Raw genomic sequence first — 23,762 nt, forward strand, 5'->3', positions numbered from 1 at the left:
TTCAGGATCCCTCTGTGCTTGGGTCTGTAAAGCAGAGGAAGGCAGAGCTGCTGCCATCAGGAGTTTATAAAAATCAAAAACAGTGAAATGTGGATATACACTGGCTTTTGGTTTTGTGTGCAGCCCATTGCTATCCTAAACTAGTGGCTCACAGCTTAGTCTAACTGATGGGCCTAATAGCATTTTATAGGGGGTGCAAGATGTCTTAGAAATGTCACAGGTATGGATTGCTGTATGGTGTCATGCACCTGCCCTTCTTAAACATCCTCCTTGAACCCCCTAGGAACAGTCCACAGATTCCAGACCAAAAGGTTTGTTAGTCTAACCCATGCATTGAACAAATGCCACGAACCTGAAAGGAAAAAAATACCACCAAAAACCCAAAAGAACAACAGAAAAAAACCCCATCCTCTGCAAAATTTTTTTTTTAAATTGCATTGAGTTTTTGCAATTCAGCAGCATTTTGACATTGCAAGAAATGTTTGAAAATGATGAAATCCATACCAACTCCAAGGCATAAATGGCATTTAACATTTGGCCGTATGCTCCTATGTGGCTGCAGGTCTTTCTGGCAGTGAGGGATCCGCGTGCGCTGTGCTCTGCAGCTGGGAGCAGATAAGAATGGGTGGGCTTGTGGTGGGATTGGTCTTGGGATCCAGAATAATCTCCCGCAAGCTTTTGGTGAGAGATGCCACCGGCTCAGGGGTTTCCAGAGCCCATGGTCTAACCTGCCACAGGCACTGAGTAACAGCAATATTACTATCAGATGACTCAAGGGTTTGCTCAGCCGCTGAAAAATCCCAGCCGGAGCATTTTCTGGCTCCTGCTGGTTAAACCTACTCCAGCTGCCATTGTCGGAGGAGACTGTAGCACGCAGGAGAGCTTTGCTGTGGGCAAGATGCTCCTGGCCATGTCCTGAGCGCCGGGCGAGCCAAGGAAAGGGAGCGGAGAGCTGTGGCACAGCTGAAAAGGAGAGCACAGCCGGGGATCTGAGCGTGGGCAGGGATGGGGCAGCAGAACTCTTGCTCTTCAGCGATGCTGGAGAGGGGATAAGGGTTCATCCTGCCAAGTCTCCATCTTGAGCTGATTCCAAGGTTTTTCAATAACAGCTGGATTAAAAAGACCCCACAACACACATATGAAGGCTGTCAGGGGTGAACTGGAAGCAGGCTGAGCAGGGGCTTATCTGCAGTGTGATTAAACCAGCATTGTCACCCCTGCTTGCCACATCTACCTCTCCAGCTGACCTACCCGAGCATTTGTTCTTCTTCCCTCAGACAATGAGCTCTCCGAAGGTGCCCCAGCCCTCTTTGCTCTGGATCAGCTGGGTAAGTCCATGCGTGATACATTTTCCTCTTCCTTTTTTCCTATGTAATTAGGGGATGACTTAAAACACAGGGCAGCCACTGAATGCTTTCCACTGCATAAATTTATCATCACCCGTGCCTCCTTTCTGTGTTGCTTTTGAATGCCAACCATCAGAGGGATGGAACAGCTCGATGCTAGATGTGTTTTGTACCTTTCTGTGTTAAATTGATGCAGATTTTTTTCCCTGGGGAGAGAAGCTCTCACCTTTCTGGTGCAGAGCGCTCTCAGATGCTGCTGCTTCTTAGCTGGGGGTTTGAGGCTTAGCCCGTGGCTGGCACTGGAGCTTCTGTTACTTTCTGGTGTCTTGCAACATGATGAGGGTTTTTTCCCCCTGGGAGGCAGAAGTAGAGGTGTGTACGGCAAGAGTGAAGAGTAAGACACCCAGGGAGAAAACAACCTCAAATGGGCATGGGAAGCTGAAGGCTTCAGAGGCTGAATCCATGGGGGAACCCTATCTGGCAGCAATCTCTCCTTAAGCCCAGGGCCAAGGTCAAAAAAGATGTGTTTCTCAGGATGAGTTAGAGGTGCTCAAGGTAAGGTGAGGGTGAGAACTTGAGCTGCATGATGGGAAGCTTCTGCAGGAGGGCTTCTGGCCACCCAGCCCTGGAGGTCTGATGTGCAGGGAAGGGGGAAATCAAGCTCCCAGCCCCTGCTGAGAAAATGGGTGAAGACTGGAGATGGAGCATGCTGGAAAGTGCAAATTAGGTGTGTTGGGAGAGACATCGGGCTCAGGTCTGTGTACCCTGCCTTGCTCTTTGGCAGCATGGTGGGACCGCCCTGGCACACTGCAATGCCCGTCACCTTACATGACTGAGCACTGGCCCTTCCTCCCAAGGAAAAGGCACCCTCCTCTTCACTTTCAGGGCAATGAATTCTCCATCCTTTGAGATATTCAGAAGCTGTCTGGACAAGGCTCTGGGTGACCAGCTCTACGTGGCCCTGCTTGGGCAGGGGGCTTGGACCAGATGCCCTCCAGAGGTCCCTGCCAACCTCAGCCAGTCTGTGATTCTCTGACTTCCCCGCTGCTCTTGAAACCCACCTTGTCCCCAGTAAGGATGGTCCATGTGCACCCACTGGGCTGCTCACCACATGCAGCACTGGTGGAAACTTGGGGTAGGAGGGTAAAACTGCAGGAGCCCAGTATGGTGACTTTTATCATGTGTAACTATCTCTGCTGTAAACCTCTGCTGCTAAGAGCCAGGATCTTGAAAAAATTCCTATAAATACAAAAATGCTTATAAACTGTATGATGGCGCTAGAAGGGGTAGCGGGGCCAGCAGCTGTTCTCACTGGCAATCTTGTACGCTTGATCGTATTTTAAAGGAGTCCTTGTGAGTTCTCTCCACTTGGTGTCAGGATAGAGACTGCTCTGACATGCATTCACCCAGAGGAGTGTCTAACAGGGAATGGGAATAAAGCCAAGAGCCTTCCCTTGGCTGTCTCATTCATTACCCGATTGCGGTTAAAAGAAGTCAAGTAACTTTAAAATGCATTTTCTGTGACACAGCTTCCACCAGTTCTTTTTCTTCTTGATCTTCCACATCTTATCCCTTGAACGGTGCCTTCCCTCAGTGACACATGCCCATTTCTCCTAACCTTGGCAAACTCTGCAAGTCCTAGCAAACATATTCAGTGACAAAGAACAAGCTCCCTCTCCCCCAAAACAAGATTTGGTTGGTTTTAATTGAGCAGCAAAGAAATGTATTAGCAGCTAGACAGATGTTTTAGATGTGCAAAATGAGGCTTGTGGTGATATCTGGTCAAGGGGCAGGACCCTGGAGGGGCAGGGATCAGGGCTGAAACACACGACAGCCAGCTTCCTAGCATTCTCTTCGTGTTAATGGGGAAATAGTCTGTGCCATCCAGTGTGATCCATTGCCTCCTGAGGTGGTGGCTGGCATCTCCCAGGGCTTCTGCACAGCCCCATTCCCAGCCAAGGGGCAGCATGAGCTCCTCGGACACTGCTTTCCTCTGCACAGCAGGATTAGACATCCCTCAGTCTGGAAAAGATAATTCAAACCAGTGCATGTATCACCTTACATTTCCACTCTGCTTTCCAAACGCAGCACAAGACATGATTGCTCCATCCAAGGTAGACAAGACAGACAAAGGATGTGAGATAGCAGAACAAGTAATGGAAAACTGATCTCTCCTCTTGCCTCCCTCCTGGCTGGTGACTTTTCAGCTGGATCAGTCTCCTGACCTGAGTCATGCGCAGCTGTGTGGTCTGCGGTGCCAGGCGAGCGAGGGGGTAAGAGCAAGCACATGTTGAAGGGGGAGAGGACAAGACCATCCCAGTAGCAGCTTGGATTTATGCTGTGTTGAAACGATTGTGTAACCAGGGCCTGAGAATACCAGGTTAAAAATACTCAGCCCTGGTCAAACCAGCCACCTGAGCAGGAGAAGTTATTAGCAGAGGAGCAGAGAATAAAGCAGCTTTATAATAGGAACATCCTGAGACAAAACATCAATACCGTAACAAAGCATCATCGCCATAAAAATCACAGAAAGGCAGGTCTGAGCGGGACTTCGAGAGGTCAGCTATGCCTCCCTCCTGCCTGAAGGCAGGGCTAGTGCCTCCTGTTCACCCATCACCCCCCATGGAGGACCAACCTGTCCTGGCAGCCTTCCCAGGCAATCCACCCCAGTGCTTCACTGCACTGGAAGGGTTTTCCTGGTGTCTAATTAAATTTCTGTAATTTAAGCCAATTATGCATTGTGCTGCCGAAGGCAGGCATAAGCAGGGAAAAGGCCTTCCATGGGTCAGACTGAGTGTTTCTTGTTCTCTGTGTGGGGACTGAAGGAGGATCCCAATGGAGCATCATTGGATTGCATCCTTTTTTTCATACTCATCAAATCTGCCTCGACCTCCAGTCCTGCGTCCAGGTTTCTGGCAGCTTGTCCCAGCCTGCTGTCAACTGCAAACATAAAAAGCCATGCTTGGATTTTGAGTCATTCGTGGAAATGCTGATCAGTACCAGATTTACGAGAGGTTTTTTATGTCACGTCATGCCATGAGTAACTAACCTCCAAGAAAGGTTTTGACCAGTTGTGCATCCATCTTTTCATACTTTCTTCTAGTCCAGGTGTCCCTCTCTTGCTTATAGTGATACCATATGACACAGTATCACAAGCCTTACTTATACGCCAACATATACGGCATCTGCACCTCCCCCCTCATCTACAAGGTTTATTACCTCATTGCAGAAGATTAGATGAGTCTGACCAGCTCAGTCCTTGCTGAATCTGCACTGGCTATTACTCATATCTTCCTTTTCTACATGTTTGCGAAGCCTTTGGTTGTTCCAGTGCTTACAAGGATGGAATTAACAATGACTGGGAAATCACTTCTTAACTCTTCTTTCTCTTGTTGTCTTGAAGACTGGTGCTCTGCTTGCCATGCCCAACCTTTGGAAACCTCTCTGTGGTCTGCTGCTGTGTGAGTCAGTGCATGGCTTACCTGTATCTTGAGCAGTGAGCACATTTCTGAAGTTCCCTGGAGAAGTACCAGGCAAGGGAGGCAAAGGTGACCAAGGGACAGAGCAGCTTCTATGAAAGCAGACACTGAGTAAACTACAACTCGATGATGCCAAAAAGAGATGCTTGAAAGAGGATACAGTAGAAGTACAAGACTTATGAAGGAGGATACAGTAGAAGCACAAGAATTATGAATGGCATAGAAGTAAATAAGTGCAAGAGAGACACGGACATACTGGACAGAGCCCAGCAAAGGGCCACAAGGATGATGAAGGGGCTGGAGCGTCTGTCCTGTGAGGAAAGGCTGAGAGAGCTGGGACTGTTCAGCCTCGAGAAGAGAAGGCTCTGGGGGATCTCATCAATGTCTCTAAGTACCTGTAGGGAGGTTGTAAAGAGGTCGGATCCAGGCTCTTTCCGGTGGTGCCCAGCGCCAGGACCAGAGGTGATGGGCACAAACTGAAACACGGCGGGTTCCCTCTGAACATCAGGAAACGCTTTTTTCCGGTGAGGGTGACCGAGCGCTGGCACAGGTTGCCCAGGGAGGTTGTGGACTCTCCGTCCTTGGAGATACTCAAAAGCCATCTGGATGTGGTCCTGGGCAACCGGCTCCAGGTGGCCCTGCTTGAGCAGGGGGGTTGGAGCAGATGACCTCCAGAGGCCCCTTCTGATCTCAACTAGTCTGAGATTCTGTGAAATAAGGAAAGGCTTAAAACGACCCAAAGGAAGTATATCTTCACGCAGTGCTCAATTACATTGTGCAACTCACTGCCACAGAATGTCCAGGGTGCCAAAAGTATGAGTGGGCTGAAAAAGTGATGAGAAAACATCATGGAAGAAAGGTCTAGGAAGGGCTCTCAAACCTGATGATCCAGCTACAACCTCTGGCTCAGGAAAGGAAACGGGACCACGTGCTAGAGGAAACAGCATTTGCGCTTGTACTGTTCCTTGTATTTTCTCTGCAGTCATCTACCAGAGGCCACATCAGAGAGAGGACACCGGGGGCTCTTAAACTTTGGTATAATCCAACGTGGTCCTTCTTGTCTTTCCTTAGGTCCACAGTGACTAACCAGAAGAAAAAACCAATACAAACCCACACCTCCTCTTCCTTTCCTTTCTTCATCTGTCTCTCCTCTCCCACAGCTTTGGCTGCTGGATTTCAGCAGATATGAATCAGACAGTGACTGTTGTGTTCCTTTTGTTCTGTAAATGATTAAAACAGAACATTTCACACTTGCTTTGTGGCCCAGCACAGGAATGCTGCATTGTCTCCTTGGCAAGTCCCGAGGTGGAATTTCTGGCCGTGGAGAAAGTGAGGTCAGAGAGAGAGAAACTCTCCCAACAGGGGAACATGTGCAGACTGCTTCGCTGTCTCTCCCCCGTGCTTGCATGTCTTCTCCTTGTCTTCCATTCCCTCATCCCTTCCCTCTTTTCCACCTCCTTCCTGCCCCACTGGCAATTTTTCTTCTTGCTGCTTTAAAATGATGTAGCTGAATATCAGAAAAAAGAAAGAAGACTGATTGAAAAATGCAAGGTGAAAGCCCCCAGCCCAGAAAGCCCTGGGTAGACTAATGAGAATGTGATGAAATGGAAAAATAAAGTGGGAGTGGGGGGTATGAACCCCATGCTGCCAAAATCAAGATGAAAATGCTTGTGTAGGAGATGCAATATCTCAGTGGAAACCCCCAGGACCTGTGCCTCACATTTCCTGACAGCCGACCAAAGGAGGGATTAGTTGGCTGTGCTATTTATACCTGCACCCTGGGTACGGTCAGGCTGCTGGAGGAGGCTCCCCGCAACAGCAGCTTGCAGGAAACACTGCTTTTGTGATACCGTCTGCCGGGAGAATAAATACGCCCAGGAATGAAATCCCATTGGATAAATAAAAAGGGAAGGAAAGAAAAAGCCCTGGTCCCTGCCCTATTTGTTCCCACTTCTTTGTAGCCATCCAGCTGTTTCTTTTTCTTTGTTGTCCTGACCTCATCTTGTACTGGAGCGAATCCAGAGAGCGAGTGCTCTGCTTAGCTGTCTTCTGCCAGAAACCAAACAGGTCAAGTTATTAGAGAAAAACGAAAGCTCTTTGGCAGAACTGGAAAAACAGATGTGCGGAGATATTTCTGCTGCCTCCAAATACAATGCTGCCTGTGAAGCGTGTATCAGAGGGGACCTGATAAATATGCGCAGTTGTCACTGTGAAAATCTTAACAGTGGCTATTAATTTATCAGGGTAAGTTTCTTTGGGGCTCCCTGAGCTGCTGAGCTCACTGGCTGCCTGGTAGCAAGATTGCTTAAAAACCTTCCGCAGATGTGGGTTTGAAAGCACTGCTCCAGCCCTGCAAGAGGATTCGCCTCTGCTCAGTAGTTAGAGATGCTTCAGGGATGCTGAGGATGGGTAGAAGGGTCTCTGCTGAAAGGAGATGTGCGTGCTGGGTGAGTGAAGCCTGTGACTACCAGGAAGAGGTAGGACTGTCTCCACCTGAGATAATGGTAAGGGCATCTTTCATGTCGAAGGCTCTGGGTCTTTTATTTACTGAATTTACCGGGTGAAGCTTTCTACGCAATCTATTCTGATTTCTTGATTCAGCTCTTGCTGTGGTCTAAACATTGCACGGCGGTCATTCGTGCCGTCGCCAGCGGTGGTGTTAACGGGGCTGTAACTCTCTGGCTGCCCATCGGCCGTCGTTAAAAGCAGCAGCGACAGCAAGAAGTGAAACTGCGTGCAGGCATTTGGGGTTGCCGCAGTGTCAGGCGGAGCGGGACAATTATTTGTTTGCTTGCAGCATTAGGAATCTGTGGGATTACACGCATGGGTGGGTGCAAATGTAACGAGCGTCAATACTCGGGTGCGCTTGTGGTTTGGGATGGCCAACCGCTTAGAGCGGTTGCAACCAGTAGCAACCGCTCAGAGCTCCCCAGCCATGGGGGATTTGGGATGGCGCAGGGATGCTGAGTGATCCAGGGGACTGCTAATTGCTGAGCCAGGGAAGCACCTGGAAATGCTTCTCCCTTCCCATGCAGCTCGCCGAAATGCTTGGGAAATCCATGAGAGGTGTTTATTTTCCATGGCAGGTTACAACAGACATGTGCCTCCAGCCTGTGGATGGTGCGTGTCTCCTGGATCCGTAGTTACCAGGGAGAAGCGGGAGGGAGGCAGTGAAGCGAGATGGCACTGTCAGCTCCGCTCCGCTGACCTGACAACTGGAGTTGTGGTGGCACTTGGCCCCGGCTGAGTAGGTTAGGACCAAAAGGGGTGGAAAGATGAACTTCTTTCCTTCCCCAAGTTCATTGGAGGAACAACATTAAATAAATAAGTAAATAAAGAAAATTAAAAGACAAAAATAATGGAGCTATTCCCAAATTGGGGGAACAATCTATTTTAAAATATAAATAAATAAAGGAATAAATAAATACATATAACTATAGTGGAGCTGCAAAGGGGAGAAGCTTGAACGGCAGTTGCCTTTCCCTCCTGGGCAAACACAGCTTCCCAGTGGTTATCAGAAGTATCAAACCACAGAGGGATTAGAAACCTCCCTCCTCAGCCTACCGTCCTTCGCAGCCAATTAGTTTATCAAATCAAAATGGAGTTGAACAGGAAGAAGATTTTGAAAATCACATGGAAACACATACCAGAAAATGAATAATGTGGGGGAAAAGAGAAACAACACTCACCTTGGCAGAAAAAAAGGCTCTTTTCCTTGGAAACATAACAGCATGGTTCACAAGGTTCTTGCAATGCTGCTGAAAGACAAGGCAGCAGATGATAATCCTTTTTCTTGACGTATTTGTTCCTCTAGCACCGAAATTGTCACCCATCATCACGCAGCAGTAGGTAAAAGGGGAGCATAGACTGTGGGGCCAGAATGAGAAATAAAATAAGCCCTTGGACAGGCTGGATCTGCTTGGCCCAGGGCGGTACAGCCAGACTGCACCCAGTCCCCCATGACACAGTCTGTGAAGCAGAATAACCAAAATAATGTGTCCCATTTTGCCCAACCAAATGATAAAGTTGGAGCATGCCAAAAAGTAGCGCTTGAATTGCCATTTTGAACTGGGCTCGGTGAGCAGTGCCATCATCCAACTTCATCCACTGCTGTGAACAGGCACCTAACAAGTCGAGGGCAAAATTTCACCTTCATTTACAACTGAACGGGTTCATGGTTTGCCTGTGTCTACAAGCAAAGCCAACATTTATCTCTGGAGGAGGTAGGAGAGGGCAGCTATACAATCTGAAAAACCAAAGGCCAGTTCTTCCAGGGGACCGAGGTGTCTAAGTCTATCTGTTGTCAAGGTTCCCCATGATTTCGCAGAGGATTTAGCATTTAAAAACCTTAATTTGGGCCTGACTTGCTCTGAGATACTCAGGGCATCTTCAGGAGGCAAGGGAACAGAACATCCCTCTCTTGTCCAAGTCTGGTACCCTAACCACTAGCCTGTGTTTTCTCCCCTGAGGAGGCTAAATTGTGTGCCAAGGATGCGATGGTTCCTTTGCCTGCCCCTGGAACAGCAGAGTATTTGCAATTTTCTGCTCTCCTGCTTGAGCGTAACCCCAGCCTGTATTAGGTGACCTCAGGGAGACACCTAATAGCTGCCTCAGTTTCAAAGCTTCAGAGAGATACCTGCAGGGACAGCACCCGACTGTCACCTTGCCTTGCACGCGGACACGGAGGGACGGTCACCTCTGAGGATGCTCAGCTCACACGGGAAACGTAGTTCTGGGGTAACTGCTGCCACGGGAGACGTGTGGACGTGGGCGCCGGGGAACCCGATTTCACCATCAGTATTTTGTCCTCCTTTGCCCCTTTCCCATATCCTATAGTTTCCCCGTGTCTCGCACCTAAGCAAAACCCAAACTCTGAGCAAAGCTCAGGTTTGCGATTCGAAAAAGCAATGCCTCAGACTGCTGTGATTCACAGAGCGGTCCCAGCACCTGGAGCTGCTGGAGTCCCCGCTGCATCCATCCAGCCCTGTGGCAATGGTCCCGGGCCAGCTCCTGTCTTGCCGTGCCTCTTTACAGGGCTGCGGTGGTGCTGGGTGCATTCCTCTTCAGCCTGTTGCTGCATTTCTACCTGCTTTTATCCCTTTGGGACAGTATTTAGGAGGCAGAAGCCACCGTCAGTGCCTTTGGGGGCTGAAAAGCTTGTCTGTGTGTTACGAACTGGGAGAAATGAGTACAAATAGAATGGATAATCCTGGCATCGCTGGGCAGCTTGCTGGACTGAAGAAGGTTGGAGCAACGAGATGGGGAAACCCAAGCAGTGTGCTGGCAGTGCCAGTCATCGGAGAAGAGGTCTGCCCTGTGGGACAGTGCTGGGAAAAGGATGCAGAGGGACAGCTGAACCCAGTTCGTGCCCACACGGCCCCGAGGAGGGGAACAAAGTGTGGTGCAAACACCTGAGATGTCCCATGCTGTCCCCTGTGCCAGGCCCTTGGCAGCAGGGCCGGGGTGGGCTGGGCAGATGAAGCCCTAACGAAAACGCGTCCCACGGAGCTGGTGTGCTGAACTGTAAAGAAATCCTAAGCTGACAAACGTCCTGTGTTCCTGTTACCGCAGCACCCGTGTCCGGCATCGGCCAGAAATCCCTTGACGTCAGGGGATACGAGCATCTCCCGCTCACGTGAAAATGCGCGATGAAGCGGGTGGGCAGCAGGGGAAAGGGGCTGCGTTTAGGAACGGGGAGCTGCGTTTAAGAATGGGGGGGTGCAGCCCCAGCTCCGCACGGGCTAGATCCAGCCCAGTGGCTCCCCAGCAGCCACCCCCTCCTCCAGGCGCAGGGGAAGCAGCAGCTGGAGCCCTGGGAGACGGGGAGGATGCCCGGGCTTAACGCACGGGCTTGGGCCTCGGGGTAACTCCTTTCGGCTGCGCTGCGAGGCTTGGGGTGGGATTCAGGGACCCTGCGCCGGTACCTACGGTGGGATCCAGGTCCCAGGCACCCCCAGGCACGAGGTGGGGAGGCCGTGCTGCCACACGCGCTCACCCCTGGGGGCACCCAGCTGTCTTCCGCGGCTCCGTGTGGTGCCTGCCGAGCTCCGGCACAGCCCGCGGCCCGGCCCGGCCCGGCCCGGCCCGGGGGGGGGGGGGGGGGGTCCGCCCCCGAACCCGCCAGCCCCGTACCCTTGGTGGGAGGCGCCTGCGGCGACGTCACCCCGCACACCGCCCTCCTGCGGGAGGTGCGGGGCTCGCCTGGCCCCGCCCCGCCCCCAGCGGCCGGCCCCCGGCCCGCCCCCGGCCCCGCCCCCGCGGCGCGGCCGGCCCCGCCCCGCCCCGCCCCGCCCCGGCCCGCGGCGGCCGGCGGTGCGCGCCTGGGGGCGGCGGGGAGCGGCGCGGATGGCCAAGGTGCTGCCGGGGGCGGCGGGGCGCGGAGCCGGAGGTAAGGGCGGCGGCGGGGTAGCGGTGTACGCGAGGCGTGGGTCCGTGTGTCACCGCACCGGCGCGTGTCTGTGCGCACACGTGTGCGTGGGAGCGCGTGTGCCTTTGTCCACGCGCGTCCCGGGGAGCGCACCGCGGCGCGTCCCGCTGCGTGCGGGAGCGCCGGTGCCGGCCGTCCCTTTTCGTGTCCGCCCGTGCCGCGCAGCGGGCGCTGCGTGGGGTGCCGCGCCGGGCACGGGCTCGCCGCTCCCCGGGGAGCTGCCCCGCCGCTGCCCCGGGACCTGCCCCGCAGCCCTCCCCCCCCGGGAGCCGACGCGCAGCTCCCCCGGGGACTGCCCCCGCTGCTCGCCGGGGAGGATGCGGGGAGGCCTGGGCAGCCCCCAGCAGGCTCCTGGACCCAGCGCGCCCGGCTGCCCGCGGGCAGCGTGGAAACCCCACCCGGTGGTGGGAGCGGGGGCGAGTTTATCCCTCCCCCGCCCCGCCGCCCCGTTGTGGCCGAGCAGCCCAGGCTGGCCGGCCGCGGGCTAACTACTCCATGTTTCCCCACCCCGCACCCTCCCCGAGTACTTGTGCGAATTTTCTCCGCTCCGGAAAGGCAAAACCGCGGCGGGTGGGCGAGCCGGGGGCCAGCGCCGGAGCGGCCGCCGGCCCGGTGGGGCTGTTCGCGGCGGGTCGGGACGGAGGGACGGGTCAGGCGCTGAGGGGAGCCGCCTCCGGCTCTCCCGGGGAAGAGCGAAGCGAGCGGCCGGGGCGGCGGCGGCGGGGAGGGGGGGGAACGTTTCCAGCTGGACCCGGCGCGGCCGCTTGTGTTTCCGCAGCAGCGATCGCAGCGTGCCCGTGGGTCCCTCGGCGGCAGGCTGTCACCGCCGGTCCCAGCCCTGCCGCCCGGGGGAGCGGCGGGCCTCGGAGGGGCCCCCCGGGAGCGCCCGTCGGGGAGACGGCGGGTCCCGTCCCGTCCCGCTCCGCTCCGCTCCTCCGCCGCGGACGGGACGGGACGGGACGGGACGGGACGGGCGAGGCGGGCCGCCTGCCGCTGCGGGCTGCGTGGGGAGGGCAGAGCCGAGCCGGCGGGCAGGGCCTCCCACGCCGGGAGAGGGTTTTCTCACGTTGTTGTTGCAGGGGGATGGTGAGAGGGAACTTTTAGACTTAACCTTCCTACCCCTGCAGGGAGAACGAAGATAAACTCCTGGTTAAAAACAAAACAAAACAACATTGAAAGAGGAGGAAAAAACCCCACGTGAATTTAACTCGAATCCTCCTGCCAGGGTTTGTGATTCATAGTTTTAAATACAGGAAGGTCGCTGCTTGGTCTTTTTCCTCTTTTCGATGGAAAGAGGGTGGGTTTTTTCTCTTTCCTGGTGCCGTGTGGACGTCCCGGGAGCGGTGAGCAGCTGTCTGCGGAGCGGTGGGCTGCCGCCTGCCCGCCCGCCTGCCGGAGCCCGAGATCTGGCTGCTAAGGCACCTGCAAGGCCCTTATTGGGCATCCGCTGAGCTGAGGTTTTGTCTTTTTTGTATAAAAACAAGCCTAAAAAGCTTTCTGAGAGAGGGGTGGCTGTGAAGATGAGGAGTCCGCTGATTTTTCCTGTGCGCAGCTAGCTGGCAGTGCCGTTCCTGCTTACAGGTGTGCATGGAGATATATATTTATATATATATTTTAGATATAGATATATTTTTACATAGAAGTAGAGATATAAAAATATATACGTAGATATATGTTTATTTTTTTTATATATCTACATATAGGTAGATACATATGACTACACATTATTATAGATAAATCTAAAATATACTACATATATATTTATATTTTTATATGTGTGTGTGTATATATAGTGTATGTATTTATATATATGGTCATTGCTAATGGCCAGAAAAGCTCTTAAAAGGGTCCTATAAATACCTTATCAAGAAACGCCCGAGTGGTGAGGGCAGGGAATATCGGGTGGGCGAGAGCCTGCAATAAAACCCTCTCGGGGGTTGCGCTGGGTGCATGCCGTGGCCCCGCATGGAAGGGCCGTGTCCTGCCCAGCCTTCCTCATCCCCAGCCCCGCCTGGAGCAGTGGTGTGAGGGGATGAATTCCGGGGGCTTGTTTTAGGTTGTTAAATAGGGAGAGATGTGCACCCCAGTGTTGTTGGGGCTGGGGCCCCTGGTTTCCCCAGGCTGTTTGGGGCCGGTGGGAGCCCCCCCATCACCTGCACGTCCATTCTCTTCTTCCTCTGTCCTCATGTCCATCGCTCCCCTTTGCTCTCTGCAAGCGTTTGGCAGGGAGAGCTTTGCTTTCCCTTTTCTTTGGAAAGCACTCGGCTGCTGGACGAGGGCGGCTTTGACCCAAACAAGCACGTGCTGCCTCTCCGAAGCCCCAGTGCCCGCAGGATCGGTGGTTGCTCTCGCGTACTGTTCATTTCCATGCACCTGCGACATTGTGAGCAAGCGTAGGGGCAGTTCCCGGGGTCGTGGCCCCGCGCAGCGATCTGGGCCAAACCTTCCACACATCAGCATCCTGGATGGAGGGACTGATGCATGGAGACAGCTCGGGTGCTCCCCGCAAGAGCTCCTCTGCGAGGAAACGCTGGCACAGAGCTGAAGGCATTGCACTTCCCCAGCAAAGAGACACCGAAGGGGGTTTTATAGGGGTCCCAGCAGCAGCCCCGGATGGGATGTGTGTGGGGCTGCCCAGGGGATCAGGCTCAGCCGGACTCTTGGGATGCACGTGGAGGTTTCAGGACGACGTGGAGATGTTACTGCTGACCACTGCAGCTTTCCTTTGGGAAGCAAAAGCCTGATGGTCCCCAGTGCCATTTTTTTTAACACCGATAGGCGTATAACTCGCTTTAAAGGCCAGATCTGGTGTAAATGTTATTTGGTGCTAAGGTGGGAGTACGTGCCTTGCGCAGCCTCCTTGTCCTGGAAACCATTAGGAGGACGGCTGCATACTCGGGTTTTTGCACAGAGACTATCTGCTAATGTAATAGTCCCAGTGGAAACTTCAGTGCTCGGGAATATTTTGCGGATTTGGGAAAAATCCCAGGAGGATTTTTGGTTTCATACAGCAATTGCTTTTTGGCAGCTTTGGGATAGATGTAATCTGGTTCCCATTTGCGTCCCAAATTTTTAAATGGAACAGCCTGCCTTCATCTAGAAATAGATGGAAGTAGATAGAAAATAATAGTAATAACAACAAGAACAACATCACCTTATAAAAAAAATTGCTAGGGCAACTTTTCTATTGAAATTTATTGAAATTGTATTTAGGAAATGTATCTGTCCTTTTTTGGTCCCTTAAGTGACTTTTTCAGTAGGTGAGATGCTGCTTTGGGTTTAAATCTGGAGTAAATCTGTAGAAGCTGGTGAAATCACTCCAGATTTGGACCAGTGCTTGCGAGGGCAGAGTTTTGCATTGCAGTAAGGTGTACCCCGTGTGTGGCAGCAGGTTCTGCAGCATTTGCTGGCTCTTGGTGGCCTTGCCCAGCCCTGGCATGTCCCACTGCAGTGCGTGGCCATGCCTTTCCCCACGCAGCACGTGTGAAGGCAGCACCTTTCGAGGAGCGGGGTGATCTATAGGGGATGCCACATCTCAGGAAAACGTAGTGTGGGATTAAGTAATTGAGCAATACTTGGTTATCTGCTCTGACCATATTGGTTAGCACAAATATAAATGTGATTTAGACAACAGTAGCTCCAGTGGCCAAGGCTCAGGCTGGAAAATAATGACATTATTTTATTAATTTAATTCAATTTAATGAATAATTTAATGAATGAAAATACTTCTAGTGAAATCCAGTCTCCATTTAAGACCTAAAACAGCTGAAGTCATTAAAAAACTGTTATTCCTCTGCCCTCCCTCCTCACTGTGTATGTCATGAGCAGATATTTCAGTGAAGTCCCTGCCAGGCTGGGGGACAACGCGCAGATCCCCCGAGGTGCCTGGAGGGCAGGAGGCATCCCGGTCCCCCCCAGGGACCTGGTTTGGGCTCCTGCATCCCGCAGAGGCGGGGAGGCACTTCTTGGGGGTGCACCCCGGGATGGCTACCTGGAGTGGGCAGGGGGTCGCTGCCAGTGACATGTCCCATCCCCTGGGACGTGTCCCCCAGCCTGCGACGTGCATTGTTTTGGGGCCGTTTTTGAGGCGGCGGCTCCACCCCGTAAGCCGTTACTGTGATTTTCCCTGTTCTAAATCTGAGCTCAGCCATCTGGGAGCGGGAACTAAAGGCAATTATCTTGTTAGCACTTCTGTGTATAATACCTTTATTAAATTTCTGCATTTTAAAAGTGGCTGAATGTAAATTGCGTGTAATGATTTAATAATGGAAGGCTCATAATTTTAGTATATATTCTGGTGGGAAGAATGTTTAATTTCTTTTTCCTTTAGACATGACACGTAAGAATAATGCAAGGGCTTCTCTCAGTGTAGGGTTATCATGAGCAGTTCTTCACACGGATCAAATGAAGAACTGTGGATCCTTAGCCTATGGTTTGTTGCCTGTGTTAAAAAAAATGGAAAAGCTCTAGAAATCTGAAGATCCATATGATAGAGTTCAATGCCTGCATTTCCAGTTAGAGAGTACTGTACAGTCTTTGTACTATTTTTGTTCTGTCCTTATCCCAGGCTCCTTTGTATGCTGCAAGTTTGTGGGAATGACTCAGGGAGAAAGCTATTTAACCTAAAGGACACCACTGGCAAAAAAAATAGATGGATAACGAGCGATGTCAGTGACTGCGAGTGGGAACCGAGAAGAATATTTGCGTGTATCTGAGGAAGAGGATCCTGAAACCTCCTCCAAATGGGGCAAAAAAAAAAAAAAAATCCTCTTCTTCAGATGCTGTTTATTCAGTTCAGGGAAGGAGTTTTATAATACGGTTGCTCAAAGTAACAAGGAACTAGACTGAATGATCCACAGTCCTAGGTCCTATTTCACTTCTGGTTAATTAATGGAAGGGCTTAAATATCCAAGTGACACGGATCATGCCAGTGCTTTTCTGTAATGTGATCGTTTGTAAAGGCATTAAGTACAGTTAATCATAGCTTAAACTCCTGCTTTGCAACTGTCTTGTCTATACGTTGTAGCTGGTTGATTTATGATTTTTTTTTTCCCCCAGTGGAAAAAAAAATTCCTTCCCTAAGAATCTGCGTGATGAATTTTTATCTTGGAAGTTTTTTATGGCTTGGAAATCAGAATTTATGGCGGAGTGAAAATGTCTGCAGACTCTTTGCTGTGCTGACAAGCGGCGCGGCTGTCGCAGAACCGTTGTCTCACTCATAAGCTCCATGTCAGCCTTTGTATTTCACTCTTTTATGGAGAGTTTCTTCCCTTACTTTCAGCGCTGAATAATACTTACCCTTTTATCTTGGAGCAGCAACGCTGACATAAGTTGTCGCTGTGCCACTGGCACTTTGATCAAAGTAGAAATTTCAATTATTGACTCAATTCTTTGAATAAATTTAGGCTGGCTATGTATTGTAGACTCACTGTTATAGCTGCATAGGCAAATGTATAGCTCATAACATATAGAGGCCTTTAAAATGCACATATTTCTGCAAAGCCTAGTGCAGCCACCTAAGGAACATGCATCCCCTCTTCCGTCGGGTTGATGCCCAGATAACTGCTCGGCACCTGGAGCTGCAGTGGAAATACTCTGCCTGCATCCTGCCTCTTCTCCAGGGGTGAGCCTGAGAAGGGGGGAAAAAAACCAGCGGATTATTCTAGTCATAAAACCTGTAACCATCCTAGATGAAAGAGCTGTGATGGGCACTGTTTGCCCCCACACGCCCGTGCACCTGATTTCCATCGGGAAGGCGCGGGCATCCGTGGGGGATCTCCCGGGCAGGCAGACTTGGCTCTGCTCTTTGCTGTATCCATCTGATCTCGTGCCAGGTTCAGAAGCTGCTTTCAAGGCGCCTTTGCTTTGCTTCGCTCGTAGCTTTTTTGCTTGTCCGCTTTGTTTTTTGCTGACGGGAAGCGTATATGAAAATAAGTGTGTGAGGCTGAAGTTTCACGGAAAGCGTTCATCCTTGTAGGCAGTTAAATTTGGATGTGTTGGCATGATTCCTTGGGAGAGATGGGGTTTGGCCGCCTCCATCGCCTTTTCTCATTAGTCTTGCTAGTGCTTTCTTGGACGATGCACTTTTTGGAGAGTGAAATGACAGTACCGGAGCTGGGAGACTCCAGGAGCTCTTCTCGAGCAAGGGAATAGCACAACATGGATCCCAGAGCTAACACTGGGATGAGGATTTCTTTTCCCAGAGCAGGCAGCTGCGGAGGTGGGGCTTGGTCTGGTGAACCCTGCCAGGCGCAGGGGTGAGGCTTCTCCCGGCTCAGATGTGGTAGATCCCCGGCTTTCATGTGGGAAACGAGAGGTGCTGCTTGCTCACATCTGGTGTGCGTTATGGGGGTTGGATTCCTCTCCTGCAAGATGCAAGATGTTGCTCTGCTCCCGTGAAAATAATATTAGCGATGCTTGTTCAGTCCTTGCGGGGCTCGGGAGCCCTGGCAGTGGATGTGAGGTTCCCAAGCAGAATTACAGGGTGCGGGGGTGAGCTGGCCACCCCAGAAGTGACCTAGAAAACCTGCCTGTCTGCTGGGGAGCTGCTGATGGGAAACGATCATCAATGTGTGCCTGAGTCCCTGTGCTTCATTGGAGCTCTGGCTGCAAAGGAGTCCCAGTGTGGCTGGAAAAGAGCTGCTGGTGGTACCAAGAGCATCCTTTGCAACGCTGTTGGAAGTGGCATCTCCTTTTTGTAGATAAACCAAGAAACGGGACATGTGAGTTAATTTTTTCTGAGCCAAAGGAAACTCAGACCTGCCTCCCAGCCTTGGGAGAGGGACACGGCTCTGTGGCTGGGGTACAGTGATCCCCCCTCTCGAAACTGGGCTGATGCTTAGGAGAGAAAGTAAGGTTTGTGGGCCAAGACGTGCATGGAGGGGTGGCCGGCCTCGACAGAGGGTCCCTGCAACCTGTTAGAGGGACTGATGGGTCCACCCTGGGGAATCCATGGCACAGCCTTTGGGCAGCCCCTGGGACCCTGGAGCACTTTGACGGTCCTTTTGTTATTTCCCTTAAATAATTATTTTCCTTTCTTGTTGACCTGAGATTTTTATGCAGTGACAGGGCAGAGAAAATATTTTAAATGTGGAATAAGGTATTTATACTCCTTTCTGGCTTGGCTGTGAGACAGAAGGACAGATGTAGGCTTGGAAGCGATGTCATTTTTGTTCTGTCATTTTTGGACCTCCCTTACAAACCGCGGCAGAGTTTATAGGAAAGTGTAAAGCTGCCTTACTTACTTTTTAATTTCAGATGATTGCTTTGGATGGTTTTTGAAATGCCTTGGTCTCTTTTAAACCGCTCGGTCAGTAGGGTACAAATTGGAAGAGGATTTTCTGGAGGACAACTCTGTGTTTTTGTTTGGCTGGGTGGCTTTTGGGTGGCAGAGGAGGAGCCGTACATCCCGTCAGCGCGGGCTGTGCCTCAGGCAGCCGCAGAGTGGTGCCCGGGTGGGCAGCGGGGTGCAGTGGGCTGCCTCGAGGTGTTGCCTCTAAAGAGCAGCAAACTGTCCTTGCACAATGGGCATTTTTTCGTGTTTTACTGAAGGTGAGAATAGTAGTACAGTTTAGCTGTAAGAAAGCCATCTTCTCTGACTATTTTTGTGAGGAGGAAATTTGCTTCTTGGAGATGCTGTTATTGCTCTAAAAACATGGCTTTCCTGTAATGTTGCTTCCTATGAGGTTTTGCTTTAGATCCTTTTCAAAACCAGACTGAAACCACATCAGAAACAGGAAATATTTAAGTGTTGCTCCTTTGTCTCTGGGTCCTTGCTGACTGTCTGGTGTTAATCTTAGCAAATGATTCATTGAAATAGTTCTGAATCTTCAAATGAATTGCACTGCTGTGTAATAACCCTCCAGGATAATACATCCGCTTCTGTACAGCGTAATGCCTGTTTATCTTAAAAAAAACCCAAACAAACAAACCAACCAACCCCCCCCCCCCCCCCAAATGAATTGGTGTCAGGCAGTCACTGGGACGTGGGAGAGTCGGTAGAGATGCAGAAATGAAGGCCTGCAGCAGCTGCCCAATTCAGCAAGGACTGACCCGGGCCAGAAATGTGGTCATGTCTCCCAGGTTGGCTATAAGAGACACAACACCAAAATATATAAGGGAATTGAAGCCGTGATGTCTATGGACTGGGCTGTATCCTGGCACGCTGGGACCGAGGGGGCTGGGCTGGCTTTGGGAAGGGGAGAGGAGAGGGCACAGCACAGCTGGCAGCTGCCTGCGGGCACCTACAGAGGTGATGGGGTCGGCTCTTCTTGGCAGCGGCAGTGACAAAATACGAGGCAGCAGCCATGGTTTGTGGCTTAGGACGTTTGGGCTGGATGTGGGTGGAAAGCCCTTCCCTGGGGACACGTCCTTGGAGGGGTGCTGGTCTCCATCGTAGGTTGCCCTCGACCAGCTGCTTAACCGTGGCCCCTGGGCACCACTGCTCCTGCACCAGGATTCAGTTATAGGGATGAAAATTGCTTTTTTGGTGAGCGTTGTAGAAGAATGGGGAGGTTTGGGGAAGGAGCAAGTGCCTGATCATTGGATGGGCACCTTGCACCCCAGCAGAGGTAGATGTAACAAACCCTTTCCCTCCAGAGAGGGGAGCTGGGATTTAGGAAGCTCCAGTGACAGCAAAGGGGGAAAGAAAAAAGGCTCATGCCTTGCTCCAAATGGCTCATGAGGCTTTGCTAAGCTTTCAAGTGGTGCGTTACTGCCCATGATCTGGATTGTGGCCACACGCCAAGCACTGATCTTTCGGCAACTGTTTTCTGTTTTACACGTAAACTGGCTTTCCGTGCCAGTAACAGCTGACATTTTATTAAAACCGACTGTGGATGAACATAAAATACCGTTACATCATTTTTAACATCGTAAAACTTCATTACATCATTTTATGATGATAAAACATCAACATGGGTACAGCAAAGTGCAGTGGTTTCTGCCTGGGTCGGAGCTACTTGGTTTCGACTCTGGTATGACAGAGATCAGAAGCTGAGCAGTTTGGCAGATGCTGGCATTTACCAGTCCTGATTTTAGTAGAATATCGCTTTGCCACGGCCACCAAAGACAAGTGGTTAGGTGAGAATTTCTGCTCTTATTACAGAAAAAACAAGTCTTTATTCTCCATTTTGCATCTCGGAAAATTTGAAACCATGACCCAAGGGTGCCTACAGAATGCAGAAGGCGAGTGTACAGTTTTACTAACAGTTTCTTTCTTTTAAATGCTGTTTGGTGAGTGGTGAGGCCAAGCTGGTAGTTGCTGGCTGTTCAGGTTGCCTGTGATGCTTGAAGCCGCTCGTCTTCCTTGGGTGTGTGGATTTTCTTTGTTTCACCCCAGTCCACTTTTTATTCATAAAGCAAGCCTGGGCTCAAAACTCCCTTGTTTGATACAGGATTCCCGATTCCAAGGCAGGACTGTGTGTGTGGAGGAGCAGCGAAGGGTGTCTTTAATGGTATTTTCTACCAGAATAGAGTAATAATGTTGGAAATGAGGGTTCTTGAGATTTTTCTTGGGTCTGTATCAGCATCAGCACAAATTCCAGACCCAGTCTACCACACTCATTTTCACAAACATATTTGGCTTAGATCTACTCAAGTGAGCAATCTTTCCCTCTTGCTCTCTAAATATAGATAACTACCATATACATTCATGCATAATATGAATGGTAAAGTGATGAATTCATTAACATTTTGCAGGAATGCCTATTTCCTCTCCTCTGGGCACAGAAGAAAATAGTATCTTCATGCCTGTAGAGAAGAGGGGCTGGATCCTGCCCCCCGCTACCCCGCTCCGTGCAGGGGCGTGGGGCTAGGGGTGACCTGTACGTAAGGACGAGAGCAAAGCAACCTCCCTGTGTAATATATGGCAGTGAGCATGCAGTTAGCTGAGCGCAAACCAAGCAGTCGGGATTAGTAAGTCCAGGTCATCCGTGGCCGATGGTTTTTCCCGCAGAGCAGGATGTTACAGGTCCCTGTGCGCGTGGGCTTCCTGCCCCACCGGGACGGACGGATGCCCTGCTGGGACGAATGGACACCCAACTGGTACCACTTTGAGCCCTCCACCTCCTGCTCAAGCAAGTGCCTCGGCAGTGGCTGGTGCCGGAGGTCGATGGCCATTCCCTTAGTCTAAAACCTATGGCAACTGGTGGTGTAAGTGGAGAGTGACTCTGCTGTGTCCCCGCTGCACCAGGGCACTCGGGGCCAGGAGATGTTCACCCCAAGGTTTGGACCTCAAAGAGCCTTCTCTTTACAGAAATGAGGTAGTGCTCAGAAAAGTAAGTAGGAAGTGGAAAATGATAGAATCATAGAACAGCCCGGGTTGGAACGGACCTTAAAAGATCATTTGGTCTAACCTTTTGTGGGAAGGGGAGCCTAGATGACATTATCTAGCACCCTGACCAATTGCAGCTGAAAACCTCCAGTGGTGGGGACTCTACCATGCCCCTGGGGAGGTTGTTCCAGTGAGTGATTGTTTTCACTGTAAAAAATGTCTTTCTTATGTCAAGATAAAACCTCTCCTAGTGCAACTTGTACCTGTTGCCCCTTGTCTTCTCCATGTAGCTCCTTGTGAGGAGAGAGCGTCTGTCCTCTTTGTAGCCACCCTTTAAGTACTGGAACATTGTGACGAGGTGTGTCCCCCAGCTTTCTCTTCTCCAGGGAGAAAAGACCTAACTCCTTCAGTCTTTCCTCATAGGGCAAGTTCTACAGGCCTTTGATCATCTTCGTGGCCCTCATTTGGACCCTCTCCAGTCTGTCTGTGTCTTTCTTGAATTGTGGGGTCATGCCAATGTCATTCCTGTCTTGAATTGTGGGGTTAAGCCAATGTCATTCCTGGCTTAACACTGTTGTGATGCATTTTGTATGAGCATGTTAAAACAAGCACTGCTGGAGAAAGCCACCCGAGAGCAGATTTAGGATGAGCCTTGTTGCTTGCCAGGAGAACTTGTTCTTGCTCACTGATTGTGAAAGGGTCTGGGGGACTAGTCCAGCCGTCGATGTCTGTGGGATGCCGGAGCTCGGGCGTGCGGCTCCTGTGCAGTCGGTCTGCCAGACACATTCCCGTGGCCCTCCAGCTACATCCTCTCCTTACCATATTAAGAACATCTGGACAAAGTGATTTATAAACTCTCTCCCTTGATAGCGTTGGCTGTATTTTATGTCTCAGCAGTTTTCTGTATTGCTGAACATGAGCAGATTCATGAGCAGATTTAGTGGTAAAGCCTGTCCCAGACTTTAGCCCTGTTGAATGTGTGGCTGGGTCCTCACCTATCCTTCTTTCCTTCTTTTTACTCACTCCCTCTTTCAGTTTTACGCTGGCTCTGTTGGGGCCATGCCTTGATTTCTGAGGTTGTCACTTGTCACTGTTAGCTCTTATAAGCCTTGCTTTGTGCCTGGACTGGGGACTTTGAAGTCCAGGCTGGGTTGGTGCATAAAACAGCACTGATGACTTACTTGGTGGCTGCCTCTTATTCCTCAGAGCTAATGTGTTATTTGGGTGTTGAGGACAGGAGAAGTGGTTTGCTCAGTTGCCTCAGCAGGGCTTCTCAGGCACCTAGCCATGCTCAAGAAAATTTTTTTGGCCTTCTGTCATAAGTCATGGCTTTATATTTGGTCATTCAAGTGGTTTCTTTACTGACATCCCATTCTTCTTTCTTACAGGCTCCACATCTGTTTGTTACAAGCCTACCAGCCCAGTCCAGGTACTGGAAGACACTGGCTTTCTTTACCAGGATCACCAGTTGTTTGCTGGCAGGCATGAAGTTTCTTCCCTAACATCTGAAGCGATCAGTGCCAAAGAAAAAGCTGGTAAGTGCGTGGCCACACTTCCATATGAACCCACCACATTTACTTCCAGGCTGCTCCCGAAGCATAAATTGAGCAGTTCAGACCATTTACAAATAATATTTACAGAGCTGAAGGCCAGCTTCTCATCCTCGGTAGAGTCAAAGGGGAGTTACCTTTGACTTGAGTGTTATGACCCACCATCATTTGTCACCTGTGCTTGCGGAGGATGCAGCATTTCTGCTTGTCCTTCAGGACATGTCTGCTCTTCAGCAGCTGGATCGAGGTCCATAGCTTTTAGCTGATGGAGCAGGACCGCAGGCACCCTGTGTTAGGCTCACTGTGGTCGATGCTTTGATCTCAATAATAGGCAGCTAAAGTACATCTCCCAGATGTAGGGTTGCTAACAGATGACTAGTGCAGGGGTGGAAATCCTTCTCATGTATGATAAAGAGCTGCCTTGACCATGTGACATTGGCTTTATCCACTTTCCTCAGGCTTATCTCAGGCGTAGTCTAACAACCTAGACTGTGAGCTTTCTGGTATGTTAGGGAGATTTTTATTGCATGTCTGCAAAAATGTCCAGTGTGGTGAGGCTTCTGTGTGCTGTGATAACATGAATAAAGCAGTAAGAGTTTGCTGTAACTGTAGGGACGTATAAAGTAGACGGATACTTGGCTGTTGTGCAAACAGGTAGATGGAGATATGTGTGTCTGTGCATCTTGC

At 50.9% G+C, this 23,762-nt stretch overlaps 1 protein-coding gene across 4 annotated transcripts in view; it reads left to right on the forward strand.

The window, feature by feature from the left end:
• AMOTL1 (angiomotin like 1) overlaps window positions 1–23,762 on the forward strand; it is a 90,067-nt gene that overhangs the window by 16,824 nt on the left and 49,481 nt on the right. The window contains exons 3-4 of one of the 4 annotated variants that reach the window (XM_052812608.1): window positions 1,278–1,328; window positions 22,914–23,060. In XM_052812608.1, the coding sequence (XP_052668568.1) occupies window positions 1,278–1,328; window positions 22,914–23,060 (198 nt within the window). Of the gene's footprint in view, window positions 1–1,277; window positions 1,329–7,266; window positions 7,330–11,115; window positions 11,214–12,812; window positions 12,834–22,913; window positions 23,061–23,762 lie in introns of those variants that run through there. The other 3 variants (XM_052812610.1, XM_052812609.1, XM_052812611.1) reach the window with 3 other exon arrangements.

This window comes from Harpia harpyja, chromosome 17 (assembly GCF_026419915.1).
Source record: "Harpia harpyja isolate bHarHar1 chromosome 17, bHarHar1 primary haplotype, whole genome shotgun sequence".
Classification (NCBI taxonomy): domain Eukaryota; kingdom Metazoa; phylum Chordata; class Aves; order Accipitriformes; family Accipitridae; genus Harpia; species Harpia harpyja.